The sequence below is a fragment of the Alligator sinensis genome, unplaced genomic scaffold (assembly GCF_000455745.1).
Source record: "Alligator sinensis unplaced genomic scaffold, ASM45574v1 scaffold254_1, whole genome shotgun sequence".
Lineage (NCBI taxonomy): Eukaryota > Metazoa > Chordata > Crocodylia > Alligatoridae > Alligator > Alligator sinensis.
The window spans coordinates 2,471,633-2,491,038 of NW_005841953.1; the positions used below are offsets into that span (position 1 = coordinate 2,471,633).

Consider the following 19,406-nt stretch of genomic DNA (forward strand, 5'->3'; position numbering starts at 1 on the left):
GGGGGCGGGGCCAAGAGGCGCAGCTGCTTCCGGGGGCGGGGAGGAGGGGTGTTGGTGGCGGGGGTGCGCGGAGAGTAGGCTCAGGGAGGGGGCGGGGCTAAGGAAGAGGAGGGGAAGGCGGGGCTCTGACACAGGGCGCGGGGCCAGGCGGGGCGGGCTGAGCGTGGGTGGTCTCCGCTCTCGGGTTAACCCTGGAACCTAACGGTGTCTGCTGGGGGAGTGGGATGGATCCTGCTTTTCTTTGATTAAAAAACAAAATATCCCCAATTTTCAGCTAAAAGAGGTAACCCAAAAGCCACATTTTTCTGTGATTAAAGTGAAATACCACTAATATATAGATATATATACATAAGCATTTAAAAGGCAATGTCATGGTTACTGGGAAATGGTCATGGTCAGAAGGACTGGGGTAGCTGGAAGAAAAGAGGAAGAAGGAAAAACCCATTTAAAGCTACGGTCAGGAAGGAATTTGACCCCATGATCAGACTGGTACAGACTGGTTGCTTTCCTCTGTAGTGGGGGACATGACCCTCTGCCTGGGATCTCTTAAGCATACATTGACAACATTTCATAGAAGCAGGGCATTGGTTCCCCTGCTTGACCTGTGGCAGGTTAGGGTGTTTGATCTGTGTTGTGTCAGGGTTGAGTTTAGATTATGGATTGTGTAGACTGGTTTAGATAGGGGTGATCCTGCCTCAGGCAGGGGTCAGCGGTTCCCAAACTCTGACAGATTGCACGCCACCAATTTAAAATGACACAACCGTATGTACCGCCAGCAAATTTTTCAGTTCAACCTTAAGTACCACCAGCAAATGTTTGGCATAAAGTAATTGTAATATATCTGTTAATGCATACCACTGACAGATTGTCTGCATACCATTGGTGGTATCTGTACCACAGATTGGGAACCACTGGACTAGATCACCTCTGAAGGTCCCTTCCAGCCCCACTTCTATCTGAATCTGTGACTTGATGATTTTATTTAAGGCAGTGCCCACTGGGTTGTAAGGAGCAATGACTGGCATTTTGGAAAATCCAAAATAGATTAGGTAAGCTACTTGATAAGTTAGGTAAATAGTAAAAATGCAAGGGAGTATCACATGAAGAGGAAAAAAAGAGAAAAGGGGAAGAGGCATGCTTTCCAAACTCCTAAAACTATAGTGAATCAAGTGTTTCCTTGGAGGTGTGCCAGAAGTCAACATGTCATATTAAACAGCAGCAAGATAGTTCACAATGGCCTGATCTTTAACAGACCTTGCATTCTTTATGTAAATAATACAGTGGACAAATTGAACAAAAAGGGAGAACAAGGGAGATATTGCATTAGCAAGATCTGAACAGATTTCAGGATGTGTAACCTCTCCTTTTTTTGGTTCTTCCACTAAAAGTTTCTGTTCTTAACTGCGGCTATGTAAGTGTGATTTGTACACTTTTCATACATATGATGCTGGATGCTAGATTCAATGTGAAAATTAGTACTTTTCTTGATTTCTTTCTATGCTGCATAGGAAAAGTTAAATTAAATTATTTTTAGAGTGAATATTAGTGAATTTTAAGTTATGTCCCTAATTCTGTTGATTAGTCCAAAATATTTTTATGATCAACACATGCTTTTCAGGCTAGGAAGTTAGTCAAGACTCAGATGCAAGCACCGTGCTTGCTTGTAAACCATTGTTTGGAAAAGGAAGAATATTTGAAGAGACCTATTTTGTAATCACAACCTGGGCCATCTTTTTTGGGGAAGTTGGTAACAGGAGTGTGCTTGAATAGCCTCCACATGTGCTGGAGGCTAGTGACTTGGAAAAATGGTGGTGGGGAGGGGGGCATGTGTTGCTGGATAACAAAGACATGTTTTGGTAGCAATGAATTTAAAAACAAGTATTTTTAATGGAGATAAGGAGGATCTTAGGTATTGTTCAAGTAGCACGAAGCAGCAGGGGAAAGACATTTAAAAAGAGCAAGTGTGTTTCTTGTTCTTTAGTAACCATTTCTTACACTCATAAACTTAAATGGGAGTTTTGTGGATGAACTCAGTAAGCACTTCAAGATTTAACCCCATGATATAAAACACAACCCAGTTAAATTATTAAACTAACTATAAGATATAGATTTTTGATTAATCAAACCATGATACAGTTTAGCAGTATGCCCCACTCAGAACATCTTCAGCAATTAGAGCTGGTTGAGTATTTTCACATTTTCAAAGAAAATAAGGTGAGGAAATATTGTTAACATTTTGAAAAAAAAATATGACCAGCTATGGAACTGGTTAAAATGGTCTAATTTTGAAATTTTCAGTTTTTGACCTACTCCACTGATCATCTTGAAAACTGAGTCTTGTTAGTTAAAGCAGCAGTTGTTGTCTCTGTAGCTATACAATGAGCACACTTTATTATAATTCAATATTGTTCTTTGTGCTCAGTTTTCTCTAAGACATGGAATCCTAGGCATTCAGCCAGTGCTTGATCAATTTCTCTCTGGGATTCAGCTTATTTGGCCTCAATTTTTGTTATGAGCTAATTTTTGCATCTCTCATAGAGCCCCAGAAACAGCATGGCTTGATATCACAACATGGGAACACTCCAAATCAATTCATTGGCCAGAGCTAAGAAGTGTCATGCTGTGCAGACCACTGTTCTGATATCACATAGCGCAAGAAAGAATACTAACAGGTGCAAAGATCTTCAGTTGCTTTAAAGAATTACAATACTAAACAGTATAAAATCATGTTTTGCTGCCTGCAATAAATCTTGCTGTGGCATTTCAGTACACAGAGTATGAAATCTATAGCAGCAAATACCTTTCCCTTTTAGACTTTCCCCTTTAATGTGACACGCTATATATTTTCAATATTATATATATATACACAATTTAAGGCTGTAATTTTATCTCGAGTTTCTGGTGACATAAATGAATGAGCCCTTTCATTGGAAAATGCAGTTTTTGCAGCCTTATCGTGCAGGAAATGCCTATTTTCCCTGCAAGATTTCAATGAACTCAAAGGGATAGAATAGAATTCATTTATCTAGGAAGCAAAAATAGAACAAGAACAGAGGCACTGACTGCTTTTGAGGGCACACTCCTATTCCAGCAGAAAATTTATAAGCAAAGCATCTGCTGTGTCGGTGGGTGTGGACACACTTCTACTGGAAGGCAGCACTGAACTGAAATCAATATGGGGTTGGTGGTATTTCCTAGTATTATGAATCACTTTTCCTCTTTTAAGACTTGTATATAATTGTATCATGTCTAATGCACAATGCTATATTCCTGATATATTTAAAGTAATAAGGGTGAAGGAGATTTATTTGTAAATTAATAGAGTCCTTCCACAACAGTACTGAAAGATATAAACTATAAGTTGCAATGTTCTGAAGCAGTCTTGCCTGATGGGAAATGTAAATGAATAGAAACCCTCAACTTTCTCTGTTCATTATTACACATCAGTACTAAATAAGTAAAACTACTGCTTGACTAGTTATGAAAATTGTATCATTTTTCAACCGTGTCACAGTGTATGCGTGTGGGGGAGAGGCGGAAAGAAGGGAAAGACAAATGTAGACAAGAATAATACTCATTGGCACTCAGATCTCAGTTCTGTTCTGTGACTGTCACTAACCTACTCTGTGTTCCTGGATAATCACTTTACATCCCTTAGCTTCTGTTTCGTTTTCTACCCTTATCTGACCCATACATTTGGGTTTCAAGCTCTTTGAGACAAACATAGTACTTAATATTTCTGCAGAAAACACAGCACAATAGGGCCTTATCAACTGGACTGCTATTGTAGTGAGGCTCATGATGCAACAACATCCAGACCAGACTGTGAATACATAAAGCTGTACACCCTCCTTACAAACATAGGTACTAATAGTCAATACAGGCAGTCCTCAGACTTACAACACAATTGGTTCCTAAAACCGTGTCTTGAGTTGAATCGTTGTAACTCGGAACCAATTTTCTCATAAGAAACAATGTTATAAATGGGGGATTGGTTCCTAAACCAAGGCCTGATACCCTATTTTTACCAAAAATACCCCAGAATTTTGTACTCAATCAATTATAGATGAGTAATATAGCTACATTAATATATTTCTATTGTAAATAGCAATCATATTGATTTGGAAGGACTTCTTTGAGGTGACTTTGCTGGACTTTTGAAAGGCTCTTCGTTGGACTTTTTGAAGGGTTCTTGGCTGGAGTCTTCTCAGGAGTCTTGGCTGCAGGTTCGTCTGGAGTCTTATGTGCTTTCTTAAAGAAAGTGTCCAAGGAAGTTTGGACAGATGTTCTCCAAGGAGATAAGCGACGCAGCGAACTTGTTCACTGGCGTGGAGTCGCATCGGATCAAGCATTGTAAAGTCAAAACTGATGTCATAAAATTCAAACAGGGTCTCAATTTAGAAACATTATAAGTGTAAAACGTAGTAACTCGAAACGTTGTAAGTCAAGGACGGCCTGTACATTAGATTGTAGAGTAATGCATTTTGACTGCCAGCTTTGTACCCTACCCAGTAATACATTTCTACTGGCATTACTTTTACTTTTCTCAGGCTTCTTGCCCACATAAAATATCAGCTATTTTAAAAGAGAAAATTTCCACAACATTCTTTGAATTTCTAGAAAAATGTCATTGACCAGAGATGCAACATACAATAATTAGCTCTACATTTATAGCAAGTTTCAAGTCATGACTCGGGGTAAGGAGTGCTGACTTCTGTTTTGCAGATTGCTAGGAATCCTTTGTTTTCAATGCGTGACAAATTGTGAAAAATAAGAACAAAAGAATGGCAACATTATTATGAATATAAACTGTTTTGGAACAGTCAGAGTTTCCTTTAGCATATGGTTAACTATGAGTTAATAATTACTTATGAAACCTTTATAATTATTATAAACAATAAAACTGTGGGGCCGAAGCATGGGAGGGGCTGAAGCATCTGGTCTTGTACTTAACTACTCTATGGTTGCCTGGTATTACAAGTTGATGCCTTAGGTGGTCCCTTCTGGCTCTGTATTCTTCTGTCCCCTGTGTTCTGAGATAGAGCATTTTACAATTCGATTCAGATCACCTGGTTTTACCCAGGGAAGGATATGAAGTACCAGTCTTGTTTTAAACCTTTTGAAAATAATGTCTATATAAGAAAAAACTGAACGTATGGAATACATGACAATATAGTATGGTATGACGTATTAACACCTATTTGGGATGACCTGCATAACTTAGTCATGGCTTCCTGATTCCTGAATACTGCATTCATCTCATGATAATACCAATAACAGCATTTATAGTCCTGTACTGTTTCCCTTTCATCCTGTACATCATATATACTTGACCCCCTGATCAAAGTTAGACCAGAGCATTCTTCTCCAACCCATTACTAAGCCAAATGTGACTTAGGACCAAAGGCTTAAACTAGACTCATTGTCCTTCAGTTCTCTCTTTTCTGCCACCAAAACATTATAAATACAAAGTAAATAAAATAGTATATTATTTTCTAAATTTAAATGTGTGTATTATGATTTCCTTTTTGTTTCCCTTTTATATTGTCCTTGTATTCTGCTTCCTGCTTACTTTCTTTTTTAAATCTCAGTTTCTGTTTTTTGTCTTCCACCTTTTAATTTTTTTTATATTTTCCCCCCATTTACTTCTGTACCTGTGCCTGTTTGCTTCTTCCCTTATTTCTTTTTTACTGTGGTCCAGTAGACATTGTATTAGAGTGGGGCTCAAGAACACTTGGGTTTGATTCCTGGTTCTGCTGCTGGGTGACCTTGAGCAAATCAAATATCCTCCCTGTCTCAGTGTCCCCATCTATAAGATGACATAATAATAGTAATAATAATAATAGTGACAGTAATAATAATAATAATAACAGCAATAATAATAATGTCCTTCTTTGTAAAGCCCTTTGAAATAGAATGATAAAAAGCTCTGTATAAGAGCTGCTGCTTTCTCAGTGTCTCCAAGCCAGCTCCTTCTTTCTGTCCCATACATCCCCTATACTTTATGTCCTTTCTGCCTAGTGGCCTTCCTGGATTTCCATCTAATCAATTAACTTTTGACCTCTCATTCTTTTTACCCTCACTGAAGTACTATTTTAATTTTGGACCTAAGGCATATCCTGGTGATTTTAGTTCTGACCAGTGCTGCATTAATCGTTTAATCTGCGTTTAAATACCAGCCTATTGTATTCAATGAGATTTTATCTGTGAACTTCTATAGGACTTTGGTCAGGCCATCTGTGAATGGTTTCTACTGCCTTTAGCTAGGGGTTATGGTAGATCACAAACTCAACCTGAGTAGGCCAGGCAATACTGCCTCAAAAGAAGCAAATGCAATTTTGGGCTATGTTAACAGAAACATTACATACAAGGTACAGGAGGTGATAGTAGCACTCTACACAGTGCTAGTTAGGCCTTATAGTTGGAGTCCTGTATCCAGCTCTGGACATATTTAAAGAAGCACATAGAACAAATGGAGAGGATCCAGAAGTGAGTGACAAAGATATTAAAGGGACTGGAATACTAACTATACAAAGAAAAGGTGAGAGAATTATGTACATTTGGATTGGGCAAAAAGAGATTAAAGGGGGGAAGCATGATAGTAGTTTTAAAAAACTTGAAGGTTGCCATGAAGGATAGCAAGATCAGAAGTTTACCTTTGCCATGGAGGACAGCATACAAGAACATGGGTTTAAACTGCAGCAAAGCAGGTTTAGATTAAATCTTGAGGAGCAGGGGACTTTCCTTACCATGATAACAGTAGGAAAATGGAAAAAGCTGCTCAGAGAATATCTTTCACTGAAGGGTTTCAAGGAAAGACTGTATAGGCACACATCTGGGAAAGTTTAGGAATAGTGTATCCTGCATCTCTTTAGGGGCTTGAACTAGATAATACTTGAAGTTTCTTCCAACTCTGTGCTTCTGTGAATAAAGGAAACAAAAACAAAAATCTGACTCTCAGATATTAATGTATTCTGGTTGTACTGAAAGAAAGACAAGAGGAACAGAAGAAAGTGATAGTTTCTGTACCAGTAGGCAATCATTCCTGTGACATCCAAGACCTTGTCCAAGAAACATATACCAACCTTTTCATACCTTGGTTAGAAGAAAAGCTGTATCTGGTCTCTACTGAGTGGGAAAGTAGCAATATTTGGAGACTGAAATGCTACCATTGTGCAGAGGCAGGAATGCTTGACATGTCATGTTTCTCTTATTCCCAGAGGAGAAGATGTGGGCTAGTGAAGTCAGTGTAACTTTATTTTTGCATTTTTTATCATTTGCTATAAAGCTATTTTTGTTCCATGCCCCTCTGTGAAGCCTTTGCTTTCCAATGGCAAAGTAGAATGGTGATGATATTGGGTGAGAGAAAAGGAAGCAGGTGAAGCTTGGCACTGTTAAGTGTCTGACTGAGCAAAGTATGAAGTGAAATTAAATCAGCCTATATAAAACTTAGCACTAGAAGAACTTAATTAAATTTGCATAGTCTGTTGATAAAAACAACTGATATTTCAGATCAACCTGTTTTGTTGCTAGTATTTTGAGCCTGTGAAAGAAAAAATTCCCTTTCTCAGGCACCAAATGCTTATGCAATGTAATTGTGAACTGGAGGTAGTAAGTAAATGAAGGTTTAAAAGGCAAGGCTGATGGCAAGGCATGCCAATCAATGCTGTGATTTTTGCCAGTTCTTAATAGCAGCATTGAAATAAGGTTAGGCATAGGTGGAAGACCAGCCATGGTGGATTAGGAAATACATTTTGGTGGTTCATGTTTGGTAAAAACTGATGCTCCAGAAAGGCATTTTGCTCTCTTTGGGTAAGATATAATATAAGATTCTAATAGTTTCTGGTCACTATATATCCTCTGAAACACCTTCTGGAATAACATGCCCAAATACCAATTCAGATGATTACACATTGCCTATTTAAACATCTCCTGTAGTTTCAGATGGCTACGCTTGTTTTCACTTGCTGTCTATCCTAACTCATTTGTGTGTAGTTGCTGCAGGCTGCATTCTCAGCCTCCATCAATCAGTTGAGGCCTTAATAAAAATAAAGTGAAGGAGACTCCCCCTGTCCAGCCTCTTTTTGGGAAAATAACTGAGACTGTATTTTAACTTGTTTGATATGCAATGTTACTAACATTTTTACATGTAAATTTCATAGGAAAAGTTTCTGTATTGTACCTATAATTAATAGAAAGGGCAGGAACAAAAATAATCCACTAATATCTTTTAAATATATAAATCACAATCTCAGAACCTTTGCCAAATTGCTATTATTAAAAAATGTTGGTCAGTTTGCCAAATTGTACCACTACTATAAATCTGGAATAACTTCACTGAAGCCAACAGTTTCTTTGGTTTCATATTGATTGAGAACTTCTATTGATTCTTTCTCAGAATATCAGAACAAAGGGGTATTCAGTTAAACAGGGAAGTAGTAAATTCAAACCTAATAAAAAGAATCACTTTGCAGAATGCAGGATTACCTTGTGGAGTTCCTCATTGTCCAAATTATCACTGAGGTTGGTAGCTTAGCTGGCTTCAGTAAAGAGCAATAAGGAGAGAAAACAGAGAAATATAGTAATAAGTTTAAAGGAAGGATAAAAACTGACAACTTTTAGGGTATATTCCAACCCCCAACTATGTGTAGTTAGGGTTCTGAGGAAATTTTTCTTGGAAACAAGTTATTCCACACCTACCGCTATAGAGTTTCTTCCTCAAAAATGGCAGGATATTTGCCTAGATGGGTTCATTCATCAAATCTTAAAGGGGAATATTGATACTTTCACACACTGAGACTGGAGTTTGGCCTACTCCCTTTATTTTCTTTTAATGAAATGACATAACATTATCATTTCTATTTTTAATCTCCAAGGAATGCTATATGTCCCAGAGATGCCGGGGCTATGGGGGAACCCCGGGCCAAAACCAAAGGGGAAGAAAGCCCCTACTTACCCCTCACAGGAGCCGGAGGTAGCAGAGGAGCGCACACTGGAAAACCGCCCACGCGGTTCATTAGCTGCGCTCATATTCAGCTGGGGCCGGGTGACGTCAGTGAGAGACACCACCCGGCAGAAATAAAGTGCAGCCCCAGGGGCACAGGTGGCGGGCAGAAGACCGGAGAGCCCGCGGGAGAACCCAAGGTCGGGAGCTCGCATCCACAGGGTCTGTTTGCCTGAGGTGGTGAGAGCCGCAACTACTGAGGAGCTGTTAAAGTGACCGGGGGAGAAACCGGCAGAAGAGCCGGCAGAGAAGCTGGTGAAGGAACCGTCAGAGGTGCCGGTGGAGAAACTGACAGCGAAGCTGGTGGAGGAGCCGGCCACGGCTACAGGACCTCAGGGGGCTGTAGCAATGTCCCCAGACGGGAGCTGCCTAGGGGACTCTGAGGCACTGGGCAGTTGCAGGGCTCCTTGGGCTAGGGCTCGCTACTTTCCTCGTAGGCCTTCTTGCCCGGTGGTTACACCTCCCCGGCAGGCACGGTGGTGGGGTTGTTTTTTTTCTACACGTGGTGGCACAACGAGTGTTGGAATAGGGTAGGGTCTGCAGGTATCAAGGGCCTCTTAGCCCTCACACTGGAGTCCAGCCTAGGCCACCAGGTCCCGTTGCACTGGGACTACGGGAAGTCCAAGGGAAGAGACGAGGAGGGGCCAGTAATAAAAGAAGACTTGGAGACCCGCGGCAGAAGGTGGCATTTGGCTGGGGTGTAGGAGAGGTTGGAGCCCCGTGAGTGCCTGCCGAGGGCGTGACAACCCTGGAGGGTGCCTCGAAGGGGACCCCCTCCACTGAGGATCCATTCAAAGTCGTGGCAGGCGAGTTAAGGGGGTCTTCCGACACCATCCGAGGCACCCTCTGGGGTCCTCTTGCAGGCCTGGGGCAAACCTGGTCAACTGCCCAGGCAAAAGCTGCTCGAGAACGCATAGTAGAGCAAAGGCGGGCACACTATAATTGGCTTCTTTTTTAATTATTCAACATTTCTAACCCTCCTTCTGAGTATTATAACTTGTTATGACACTTTCACATACTTGAACAATACCTTGATGTGAGGGGCTTTCTACCAATACATAAGATGCCAATTCTCACATGTAATAGAAGTTCACAATTCTCACACATTATTATGTTTATGTAGCCAAGTAGAAAACCACTCTTCCAAGACAAACAGCAGCTTTACAAAACTAGCACTTGCAACATAACATCCATATTCAGGCAGCATTAAATATAGGCAGTCCTCAGATACAACATAATTGGTTCCTGAAAACCACCTCTTAAGTCGAAACCTTGTAACTCAGAACCAATTTTCTCATAAGAAACAATGTTATAAATGGGGGATTGGTTCATTTCACCCAGGTCAAAGAGTCCTCCACTAGTCAGAAGTACAAACCACCTTGAACTAAGCAAAGACTCTAGGATGACTGAAAACATGCATTTACAAAATTGGGTTAAAGTTTTAAACAAATGCACCAATCATAGAATCATAGAAAATTAAGGTTAGAAGGGACCTCAGGAGGTCATCTAGTCCATCCCCCTGATCAAAGCAGGACCAGCCCCAGCTAGATCATCCAAGCCAAAGCTTTGTCTAGCCAGGTCTTAAAAACCTCCAAGGATGGAGCTTCCACCATCTCTCTGGGTAACTTGTTCCAGTGCTGTACTACCCTCCTAGTGAGAAAATTTTTCCTAATATCTAATCTAAACTTCCTTTGCTGCAACTTGAAACTGTTTCTCCTTGTTCTGTCATCTGCCACCACTGAGAACAGTTTAGCTCCATCCTCTTTCAACCCCCCCTTCAGGTAGCTGAAGGCTGCTATTATATATATCTACTCTCAGTCTCCTCTTCTCTAAATTAAAAGCCCAGTTCCCTCTTATAAGTCATGTCCCCAAGCCCCCTCACCATTTTTGTTGCCCTCTGATGGACTCCAATTTGTCCACATATTTTCTGTAGTGGGGAACTCAAAACTGAACACAGTATTCATGGTTTCACCAGTACTGAATAAACACTGGAATAATTACTTCCCTTGACACTCTTACTGAGGCAGCCCAGTATGCTGTTAGCTTTCTTTGCAACAAGGGCACACCCTTGGCTCATATTCAGCTTATTGTCCACTGTAACCCCCCAGGTCCTATTCTGCAGAGCTGCTGCCCAGCCAGTCAGCCCCCAGGCTGTAGTGGTGCGTGTGGTTCTTCTGTCCTAAGTGCAGGACTTTGCACTTCTTGTTGAACCTCATGAAATTCCTTTTGGCCCAATCCTCCAACTTGTCTAGGTCATTCTGAATCCTAGCCCTACCTTCCAGCATATGTACTACTCCCCCCAGCTTGGTGTCACCTGCAAACTTGCTGAGGATGCACTCTATGCCATTGACCAGGTTGCTGATGAAGACATTGAACAAAAACGGCCCCAGGACTGATCCCTGGGGCACTCCACTTGATACCAGCTGCCAACTAGACATCGAGCCATTGATTACTACTGTCTGAGCCTGATGCTCCAACCAGTTTCTTATCCACTTTACAGTCCATTCATCCAGCCTGTACTTCCTTAACTTGATTGCAAGAATGTTATGGGAGACTGTATCAAAAGCCTTGCTAAAATCAAGGTACACCACATCCACTGGTCTCCCTGCATCCACAGAGCCAGTCAACTTGTCATAGAAGACAATCAGGTTGGTCAGACAATTCACAGATGAAACTGACAATTACATCTGAAGCTGCTGCAACAATTTCAGTCTAAAAACTAATTTATACATGATAATACCAGCAAAAAACAAGTGGTAAGTCTGGGGATGTGGGCATCAATTTAAATGTATATCAGTAATTACATCTTCAGCATAACTAATTGCCTCATTTTGCATTTAAATTTTTTTACTGAATATGTAGCTTCACCCACCTGCCTACTTGCAATGCATGTTTAACAATTCTGTGGTTAGCACCTGAACTGAAATTGGTTGGACATAGACATCGATTTGTTTTACTTCCCTGTTGGATTCAATGGGACTACTCACTTCTTACTTAATGTGCTTGAGCATTTGGAAGCTCAGAGCCTTTGCTCTCTAATGATATTTTAGGCTTCCCAGTACACATGACAAGAGCTTTGTAATGCCATAGCTTACAACAAGGAAAAGAATATAGATAAATACCAAAACCCACCTAAACTACAGCATAAGACGTATATGAATGTGGCATTTTTCCTATAGAAGATCACTATACTACTATGAGAGGTGACCTGATAGCTGCCTACAAGTGTAACAGGGGTGAACACCAAGATCTAGGAGAGAAACTTTACAGAAAGGCACCCGTTGGGAGGACAAGGTCCAATAGACACAAACTAATTGGGGAAAAAATTAGGCTGGACATAAGGAAAACCTTTTATTCTGTAAGGGTTTCTAGAATCTGGAGCACACTCCCAGCGGAGGTGGTGCAGTTGTCATTCTTGGAGATGTTCAAGAGAAGGCTGAACAGGCACCTTGTTAAGCTAGTTTGAGCCCAATCACCTCCTGCCCATGGCCAGTGACCAGACTAGATGATCTTATAGGTCCCTTCTGGTCCTACTATTGTATGATCCTATGATACTTCCAACATAGGTAGGGTTGCCAACTCTATCTGAATCTATTCTGGGGGCTTCATCACATTATGTAATGACATTAATGACTGTGTCAGGAAGGCAAATGCACATTACTATTACATTTAAAAAACCCACTGAACAACTGTATAAATCAGATTCAACATTTAACAACATTATTTATTTTAATGAATGCCCTATCATTTATCTCCCAGGTGACTTTCAGCATTCTTCTGGGCCTGATCAAGCCATCTTCTGGAAATTTCTCTCTAATTCCTGGTGACTCCAGGGCAATCCTGGCAACCCTAGACATTAGGGTGGGCATCACAGAGGACAGTCCGGTTGCCCTCTGTCCTCTGTTGATACGAAACCCAATGCCTTTATGTCCTCTATTATTCTCTTGAAGAAAAAGAGGCGTTGGGTTTTGTATCTTGAGGAGAAAAGTAGAGGACATAAAGGTGTTGGGTTTTGTATCAATAGAGGACAGAGTAGCAGAAAACTGGAACGTCCTCTGTGATGGCCACCCTACTAAACCTAGGCCTGTCCTTCAGGTAAGAGGGACTTTATACTGTAACTATTAATATTATTATTATATAATAACTAACTATTATTAGGGATCAAACTTCAGGGTAGTGGTTGAGATGAATCTTGATGAGGAAGGCTGGGCTGCAAAGAGAAGTAATGGGAGAAGCCACAGATGCCATGCCTATCAGAGGCTGTGCAAAGGGCACATTCAGCTGCAGCCTTTACTCCCTCTCCTACAGGGAGGGAAGTAATAAATAGCTCTGACTGCTTTATTGCCCTGCAGGTTCAAACACTGCTACTCTGGGAATGCCACAGGGTGGGCAGGGCCCTGCTGGGCCAGCTCCACTCTCTCGGACTGCAATAGGGAGGAGGAGATTGTGCTCTGTGCCTCCTGCAGCAGGGAGGAAGGGGGGAATTGGGCCGAGCTGCTGGGTCTCTCCTGCGGAGGCTGAGCTGGAGAGGAGGAGTTGGTTGCTGGTCGCTTTTGTCCTAGGCGGGAAGGAGGAATGTTCCAGCGGGGCAGGGAGCTCCAGACCTTCCTCCTCCCTCTAGTCCGTCCGACCTGGAGATGTCAATGGGCAAATCTACGATTGCCTGGAAGCACCAGCGCGGGCCCCTCACATGACCTGGTGGCTCGGGGTCATTACGGCAGGATGGGCCCCAGCTGCTGCCCCTGTGGAGCGGAGCATGGAGCCGGAGCATGGAGCCGGATCCCTGCCGCGTCCAGGCCGAGTTGGGGGCCGCCGCGGTAGGAGGCGGCGGGAGGCGAAGGCAGAGCGGGGCCGGGGGGTGCCCTGGCGGCCCGTGGGCTGCGCGCGCAGGTGCTGCCTGCGGTGGGGGTGCCTGGTGTCACCCACGGGGGGCCAAATGGGGGCGAGGGCGGCCGTGGGGCACCTCTGACCCACCCGCTATCGAGTGAAGGGACAAAAAGGCGCCTGCCCTTATCTTGTCTTCTCTACCCCTGTCCCCCTCGCGGCTGGGGCCAAGACCGGGCTGCCGGCCCCTGTAACAGCTGGAGGTGGCTCAGGGTTACGGGCACCCCTGGCCTGGCAGAAGCCAGAAGCTGGTGTGTACGTGCACGTGTGTGTGTTTCTTAACCCTCTTCAAAATCTAATTTCCTTGTATATAAAACTCAGGAGAATTAAAAACTTTCAAGAAATCAGATTTTGGGAAAGGTTAAGAGAGACACCTTATATGTAGAGAGTCGGTATAGAGAGAGAGAGGGTATAGAAAAAGGGTACATATATATATAGAGAGAGAGAGGGGGGGGGGGGGGGGGTGGGTGTGTTTGTGTGTATATATATATATAGAAAGAGAGAGGGGTGTATATAGAGTGAGCGAGAGAATGGAGATGGTATGTAGAGAGAGACAGTGTGTGTGTATTTATATATATTCATATATTCATACACACACTATCACACACAGAGATAAAGTATATATTTCTTGCAAGGTTTTAATTTTCCCTGAGTTTTAAATATAAGAGTATATACTTTTTTCTTTGCATCTGCTCTCTCTCAGATTATTGTTTACAATACTAGTATAATGGCAATGTTCAGTGCAGATTCCTTGATATCCTGCCTCTCTAGTGAAACTAACCCAGAAGCATTATAGGTTTTTATCAGATTTTTGTTTTTTAGTCATGAGTTAGATCTTGACTTTTCAATGAGCTTCATGTAGATGTAGCCAGTGATGAGGAGCTAATGATTGGATTAAGGCTTCCCTATGTGTGGGGAACACACATATACCACATTATGTATGGATTATTAGCAAATCAATTTAAGAAGCTGGAGGTCTGTCCGTGCTTCTGTACCTGAAGTAGTTTTAAAGTGGTGTTTTCATTTCCCTATGCAAAAAAGGAAATGGAAAACCCACACAACATCCCTGGAGAAATTCCAAGTCCATGGACTAGGACTAGACACTGGTATCCAAAACATAAATCAAACTTTTCTAAGTTTCCTTGTGTGAAATGCCATGCTGAAGGCTTTAAAACAAGCAGGTTAAAACTTTAGAACTTTTATGTGTATTACCCTATCAGTTTGTAAAATGTGGCACTTATATGCATTAGACAACTTCAAAATATTTTCCAGATTCTGGGAAACTTATTTCAACAAATGCTTTAATGGAAAAGTTGCGTCTAAAGTATGCACAAACACCATGGAGTGAAACTCTGAAACTTGTACGGATTTGCATGGTAAGAATGACCAGCAAGCTTGCTGGTAGCCGGGCCAGAGTTGAGGGGAGGATGTGTGACAAAAGGGTAAATAAGAAAAATGCTTCAATAACTGATATTAAAGGTGAATTGGAATGATTACATCTTCTGAAATGTAAATGTTACCCCTTTTTTCATAGAGCAGTTGACAGAGATACTTTAAAATGGTGCAGGAAACTGTTTTTCATGAATCCTTTATGGGGCAAATGCAGCCCCAGAGTGATTGTCTGAGCTATTTTCGCCAAGCTCATAATATGTCAATTTAGCTAAGTGCATAAGCCTTTTCAAGATTGGGCAATAAATAAGGACGTTGGTATTTGATCCATCATGAGGTGGGATGCTTTTAGGAGTATCTTTTGTCCTTATCTTTTAAGGAATGAGTGCTGCTTCTCCTTTATATTGATAATCAAATCTAGCGTCTTCCTGTATACATTATTGTTTCTCCAGAATGATCAGTGAGTAAAGCATAAAAAGAGCTAATCAGATTTGTTTCCATATTCCTCTTTAATGGTTAAGTAAACTGTCTTTCTGAACAAAAACGATGTCCTGGTTCCATTGTTAAACCTGTATTGGCGTGTGATTTTTAAGCTGCTGACAGTGAACTTACAGTGCTACATTTTTATTGATGTTTTGGGGGTTTTCAGACAGCACTGCCAGGAAGCAGGGTTGGAAATACTGATTTCTAATTAATTCTTATTTTGAAATGTTGTTTGGGCCCCAATCGTACAAACGTGTTTTCATAGGAATCCTGACATGGTATTTGCTCATCCTTTACTTGGGCCAAACATTAAAAGAAGACCTCTGGATTTGCCCGTAGGAAGTACAATGCAACTAACTCGGATTATCAAATGATAATCGTTTTCCTACACAGTTTGAGTATTTCCCCACATTGCTCCACAAATTAGTAGTCTCCAGTAATCCATTTAGTTTGGTGAGACAGCTCTAGAGCTGGATGCTATTATAACTTATGTTTATAAGTGCCCGAAGAATCAGAGCCCTAATTTGTTCCTGTCTCCATATTAAATTCAGTAATTCTTCTAGGAGTTAAATTGGTCCTGCTTTTGGGTTGGGTTTCAAACTGTGATATATAACCAAGTTTTTTTTTTTACTTTGGATGGTGATTTCCTCCTCCCCCCTCTTTTCTTTTCTCACTTCACCTCTCCTTACAACTGTGCTAGGATAAACCAGTTCAAGGTTCCAGTGCTGTTACTGCAGATCGTCCGTTATTTTCTTGCTTGGAGAAGATACAGAAAACTTTAAATGGTAACAAGCTGTAAGAAACTTCATAGTCTACTGTCAAATGTTCTATTGACTTTGATTATGTGAAAGTGGTGGTAATTGATTCTCCAATTAAAGGCAGTGTCCAAAGGCCTGTACTCAGTATTTTAGCACCCTTGTGCTAAACCCTACATGAACCCAGAGGTAGATGACTGAAGTTGGCTTAAAAATATAGTACATATTTAGTTATCCAAACTTTTATTTATCTGAATAGTAATTCTTTTTGTTTTTTATATTGGGTTTGGAGTGGTGTTTTAGCCATAATATTCCAGGAAATATGCAAGAAGCAAGGTGTTTTTTGTTTTGTTTTGTTTTGTTTTCTTGTTTGTTTTGTCTGGGGTTTCTTTGTGATATCTTTTACTAACTAGACAAGCTATAGTTGGGAGAGGTGTCAAATGAGCTTTTGGGCAAAACATGTCCTTCTCTGGGCCACTTTTGTCTGTTTTCCTACTTTGAAACTGTTGGTGTTGTATAACAAACAGTTCTTTTTAAAGCTTTATTTAATAGAATACTGTATCTCTCTACCCCTAAGTTTGATACAGTAACTTGTAACTGTTTCACTTAGTTACATTTGTTTGGATTTCTGACTGGCTTTGCAGCAGGTGCTTTCCAAAGGGCTTGGATAACCAAGTACATACCCCAGATCCCAACATGGAACTATTTCCAGTAAAGCATTCTTTAAGCATGAACTTAGATTGGTTGCTAATTAATGGAAAACGTTACAGCCTATGACTTATTACTAATCATACTTTTTAGAGTAGAAATACCTTGATACTGTTTTCCAGTTCAAAATTGAATAATATTTCTCCTTTTGCAGCTAAATCTCTGGCTGCTATGATGAACCAACTGGAATGTTTATCCAAACAGAAGGGGTAAGTAAGTTTACGCAGCAGATTTAAGTGATGCTGAACTGCCTCAAATCCAGTGAGAATTACCATGTGGCTGACTTGTCAACATCTCATGAACTTTTTTTTTTATTTCACATACGTGAAACAAATGGAGGATGCATAACACACACTTAATTACCTGTATCATTCCTAACTGTTGCTTGGCTAGACCTGAGGTCATGCAATTATCAGTGCTGCTGCCCAAGGTAAATAATGTTCAGAAAATGATAATGCAAATTGCAGAAGAGAAAAGGCACAAACATAATTCTTGCTTGGGTCATTATTAAATGCCAAGCAAAGGAACAGCTATTTTAGAGGAGTGAACTTTTCCTAGAATCTCCTGACACCCCCAAATAAAATAAACTGATCTCTGTTCTTCACTCAAACAAATTCTTAAATATACACCTCCTTTTCCTTTTCCTTTTCCATAGGCTTAACTCCTACATTAGCCCTAATGGAACATCTTGCTATATAACTTCGGATATGTTCTATGTAGAAGTTCAGTTGGAGAAGGATGGAAAGGTGATAGATGTAAAGTTGGCTCACCCTGGAGAGGCCCCTGTGGTAAGGCTTTTTGTTTGTTTGTTCCCTTAGAGAAGTTCATAATAGCGTCTTATATAGTTAATTGTGGAAAAATGACGATTCGAATATTCCCATGCTACTGAACAAAATTTCGCAGTAGACTGACCGATTCCTGTGAGTTAACGATGTTATCAGCTTCATTCCTACGGGACTTAGCAATTTGTACTACTTGGAATCTTGTTTAGCAGTCTCATCTGAAGTGGCAGGGACTGAGCAGGTACGCAGACTGAGCTGCTCTCACAGATGATGTCTCTACTGAGTTTCTTTATATATTTAAGTTTCTTTAACATGGACCGAGCCCTTGAAAGTCATCTATTAAAATCTTTAGTAGCAAATACAAGGTGCGACTCGTATGATTTCTGACTCGGGGTTTATACTGTCTCTGAATATAGCTATCCTCAGATTTTATACCAGGTTCTCACCCTTTCTTAAAACACAGATTTTCAATTTGAATGGTTTTCAATACATGCCGGGTACAGGACCTAATGCTATGTTGCCAATAAGATGAAACTTAATATATATGTCAAATGGAAGTATCTTTTTCTGTTACATTCTCCATTTCTCAGCCATCTACCCCAGGATTGCACACGTTCTTGCTAATGCAGATTACCAGTGGAAACTTTCCAGGAGCTTCTTATTAAAATACTGGAATAAGGTTATGTGCGGGCCGGGAGCGACCTGAGCCCTTTTCGCGCTGCACGCGGGCTGTGGCCAGCAGCCCGGGCACGCTGGGGCGGAGAGGGAAGGCCTTCGAGCTGGAATTAGGCACGGACGCGTAGCAGTAGTTTTAAAAGATTGTTTACTTACACCGAGATGGCAGTGGTGTAGGCTGGAAAGCTTGCTTAAATTGCGGTTACAGACAAACAACACAGACGGTCTCGTGGAGGTTGCTAGGCTCCACGGTGTAGAGCTCCGGATGCTCTGGGTGAACGAGCTACCAAAATAGGAATCGTAAATACGTCTTATAAAAGTTGCGTTCGAAGACGGGAAGAGGTGGGCGGTGGATCAGGCCGCCACGCTCCTCTGGATCTCACACAGGGTTTCTATTACCCTGCCGTGTACCCAGAGTCCCCACGAGATGGATGTGGAGTCCTCTTCGGTTTGGGCGGAAACTGCTCAAACCTCTTATACGGCTAACAGGCCAATCCTTAGCTGCCACGTGTGAATAATTTAGCACTAGCCAATCACGGGGAACAAATCTGCATACCAATGGCGGGAACTCTTTTGCACTGTGCATTCCTCTTGCAACTCGAGCAATGCACTCTGCAAAAGAAGCTGCAGAAAAGGCAGGAAACTCGTCCCTGCACCGGGGTTTTCCTCTGCAACAGGAAACTCTCCCGTGCAATGCTCTGCAACTTGACGGGGATAATTCTGGTG

General features: G+C 41.4%; 1 protein-coding gene across 1 annotated transcript in view; it reads left to right on the plus strand.

Annotated features, from left to right (window-relative positions):
* Positions 1 to 13,411: 13,411 nt before the first annotated feature.
* Positions 13,412 to 19,406, plus strand: part of LOC102381382 (mediator of RNA polymerase II transcription subunit 1-like) — a 24,674-nt gene continuing 18,679 nt past the window's right edge. The window contains exons 1-5 of the mRNA XM_014518430.2: positions 13,412 to 13,821; positions 15,161 to 15,264; positions 16,461 to 16,545; positions 17,378 to 17,432; positions 17,879 to 18,011. Coding sequence (XP_014373916.2) covers positions 13,695 to 13,821; positions 15,161 to 15,264; positions 16,461 to 16,545; positions 17,378 to 17,432; positions 17,879 to 18,011 — 504 coding nt within the window. The 5' untranslated portion in view covers positions 13,412 to 13,694. The remainder of the gene's footprint in view (positions 13,822 to 15,160; positions 15,265 to 16,460; positions 16,546 to 17,377; positions 17,433 to 17,878; positions 18,012 to 19,406) is intronic.